The sequence below is a fragment of the Oryctolagus cuniculus genome, chromosome 7, assembly GCF_051225735.1.
Source record: "Oryctolagus cuniculus isolate XC-2025 breed Fujian yellow rabbit chromosome 7, ASM5122573v1, whole genome shotgun sequence".
Lineage (NCBI taxonomy): Eukaryota > Metazoa > Chordata > Mammalia > Lagomorpha > Leporidae > Oryctolagus > Oryctolagus cuniculus.
The window spans coordinates 16967843-16970611 of NC_142873.1; the positions used below are offsets into that span (position 1 = coordinate 16967843).

General features: G+C 45.7%; 1 protein-coding gene across 1 annotated transcript; it reads left to right on the forward strand.

Annotated features, from left to right (window-relative positions):
* On the forward strand, positions 1–1950 carry LOC149125323 (putative NBPF family member NBPF5). The gene is made up of 2 exons (XM_089336885.1): positions 1–200; positions 1821–1950. Exons 1-2 carry the CDS (start codon positions 26–28, stop codon positions 1922–1924), a joined length of 279 nt encoding a protein of 92 aa, XP_089193011.1. The 5' UTR covers positions 1–25; the 3' UTR covers positions 1925–1950.
* The last annotated feature ends 819 nt before the right edge of the window (positions 1951–2769 follow it).

The window sequence follows — 2769 nt, forward strand, 5'->3', positions numbered from 1 at the left end:
TGTCCTGCCGTGACACACCATCAGCATGGCGGGATCCCACAGCCCTGCATCAGATCCTGTGGCAGAACTGAACGACCTCGAATGCCAGCAATTGCGATCCCAGCTGGCAAAGAGCCAACAGGACTGCTGGGAGCTCCAGGAGAAGTTTCTCATAGCTGAGGCTACAAACTTTGCCCTGGCCATGGAGCTGAAAAAATACAGTAAGTTCTCTCGGGTCATTTCACCACAGTGATGATTGTCCTGTATCTTCTCCTGAGGAGCTAAATGGTTTACCTCACTACGTGATTTTTGTCTTCTTTTAACCAAACTTAATTTCCTCCTGACCACACTCCCAAGCTGACACACAGGGTTTCGCAAGTTTTCCAGGTTAGCAGTGAGGTGTAGGGTGACAGGAGTGCTGAATCTGTCATGGATTCCTGATGAGGCATTGAGTGCATGTTTATGATCATCCTGTCTGTGTCAGCTCCTGCAGCCTTATACCATCACTGTGGGCCTCATTTCTGGGGCTAATGCATTTCACTCAATTCAAGCTTCTGTTGAGTTCCCATTGGCAAAGCACTGTCCTAGGTCCAGAAGTGGACATGTGTTCAGAGTGAGCAGGATGGGCTTCCAGAGAGACAGAGAGTCTCCTGTGCACTGGAACTCTGGTATCCATGGGAACACTCTCACAACACAGCCTCCCCGCTGGGAGAAAAGTCCTGCTCCTGGAGCACAAGTTCTTCTTCCAGAAGAGGAAGACAGTGCCTGAGACCTGGGAGTGGGAGCACAGGGTGTAGGGGGGGAATCAGGGCCACTCGCCTGGGTGCCCCCATTGCCCACCTTCTCTGTAACTTTGATTTCTCTCCCATTCATAGGTTCTATCTGGGTGCCTCTGTAGATTGTCACAATAAAATGCGCTCCTTCTTTCCTATACAACTCCAAGGATGGTTCCTTGCTCAAGATCAACAGAATCCATGAGGCCCTTATTGTGCTGTTTCTAATTTAGCAGGAACTATACTTTTTCTTGGGCCATATTGCCTCAGGGCCTTACTTTGTTATACATTGTACTCTACACAGTTCCATGAAAGATGGTCCCTTAAGTCTGAAATAACAAACACTTGAAATCTTTCCCAATGCAAGGAAACAGTCCTACACCCTTATCAAGCTCCAAAACATACAAAAGGTGACGACTTCATGCCCCAGGTTCCTGTTTGACCTGAGAGGCTGCAAGACTTGCTGAGTCCATTGGCTCATGATTCAGTCTGAGCTCAGGGGCTGGGAACTCTGATTCTGTAAACACCAGTGGAATCACATTGTCAAGTCATCTTCTGTATCTTTGAAGTCCTTTTTTCCCATTTTATTGGGAAATAGCAGGGTCAGTGCTGTGGTTCAGCAGGTAAAGCCACTGCCTGCAGTACTGGCATCCTATATGGGTACTAGTTCAATTCTGGCTGGTCCACTACCAATCCAGCTCTCTGCTATGGCCTAAAAAACAGTAGAAGATAACCAATGTGGCTAGGCCCCTGCATCCACATGGGAGACCTAGAAACAGCTCTTGGCTCCTGGCTTCAGACTGGCACAGCTCCAACCTTGCAGCCATTTGGGGAGTGAACCAGCTGATGGAGTCTCTCTCTCTCTGCCTATGTCTCTCTGTAACTCTGCCTTCCAAATAAATAAATAAATCTTTTAAAAATAGGAAATTTCAGATGCTATGTAGTGAGGTGATGAAATACAGATGTGAAACTCCCAATCTGGAGCCTGGCCCTGGAGTTCTTTTGGTCTTCAGCAGGCACTGACTACAAAAGCACCTCCCTGAGTTCTGCGTGTCTGTCTTTCCCCAGATTGTGAGAAGTTTAAAAACATCATTGAGTCCATACTGACCAAAAAGCTCCACTTGGAGGAGCCGCTGGCAGAGAAGCCCACGGTCCCAGAGCTACTCAGGTAAGGGTCTCTGTGTGGGGCAGATAGGTGGGGAGGTGTGTGGGTGTCTCTGGTGGGGCAGCTCAGAAGGGAGAACTGAGGCATCTCAGGCATGGAAAGCCAAGGCACTGTGGCAAACAATGTTCTCCATGTAGGATCACTGTGGGACCCCAGACAGAAGTGGCCATCAAAGGAGGATGCACTTTTCTCTAAGGGAGGAGAGAACTTCCACTTTGCTGATGGCCTTGTCTAAATACAGACAGAGTTTTCAAAATGCTTCCATAGCCTAGTCAGCTCATGTCATGAGCCTTGTGTGGTCCCTGACAACATACAGAGGAGTGCTAATTGTTAAATTAACAGCAGGAGTCACTGTGCACTGACTCCCCATGCAGGACCTCTGTCCTCAATGAGTTGTATTAAGAGAGAGTTACAGTGAAACATTTCTCAAACAGTTTTTATTCTTGGGTGGGTGTGTGTGCGCATTGTTGAAATTGTTACTTAATATAGAGTTGGTCTTCTGTGTTCAAAGTTCATTGAAAATGCATCTTAATGGAGAATAAGATTGAGAAGTAGAGAAGGAAGAGGAGCTGGGCTGGGAGTGTGGGTGGTACCCTGGGTATGGGGAGAAGAATAACTATGTTCCTAAAGTTGTCTCATGAAATGTATATTCCTTAAAATAAATGAATGAATAAATTTTTAGAAAGAAATGGTAAAAATTAATTTTACAATGAAAGTAAAAGTGAATAGGGACTTGGAAAAAATTCTCCCTTCAGGAGAAATTAAAATGAAAATACATTTTTCCCTCTTCAATTACTGTTTATTTCCCAAATGAAATGGTATGCATAGATAATAATCATAAAAAAAGACATC

What these genes read in the sequence shown, in the direction of transcription:
- LOC149125323 (XM_089336885.1), top strand. Translation starts at nt 26, where the DNA reads ATGGCGGGATCCCACAGCCCTGCATCAGATCCTGTGGCAGAACTGAAC. An exon ending in CATGGAGCTGAAAAAATACA is followed by an intron (nt 201 to 1,820) that starts GTAAGTTCTCTC and finishes GTCTTTCCCCAG; the next exon opens with ATTGTGAGAAGTTTAAAAAC.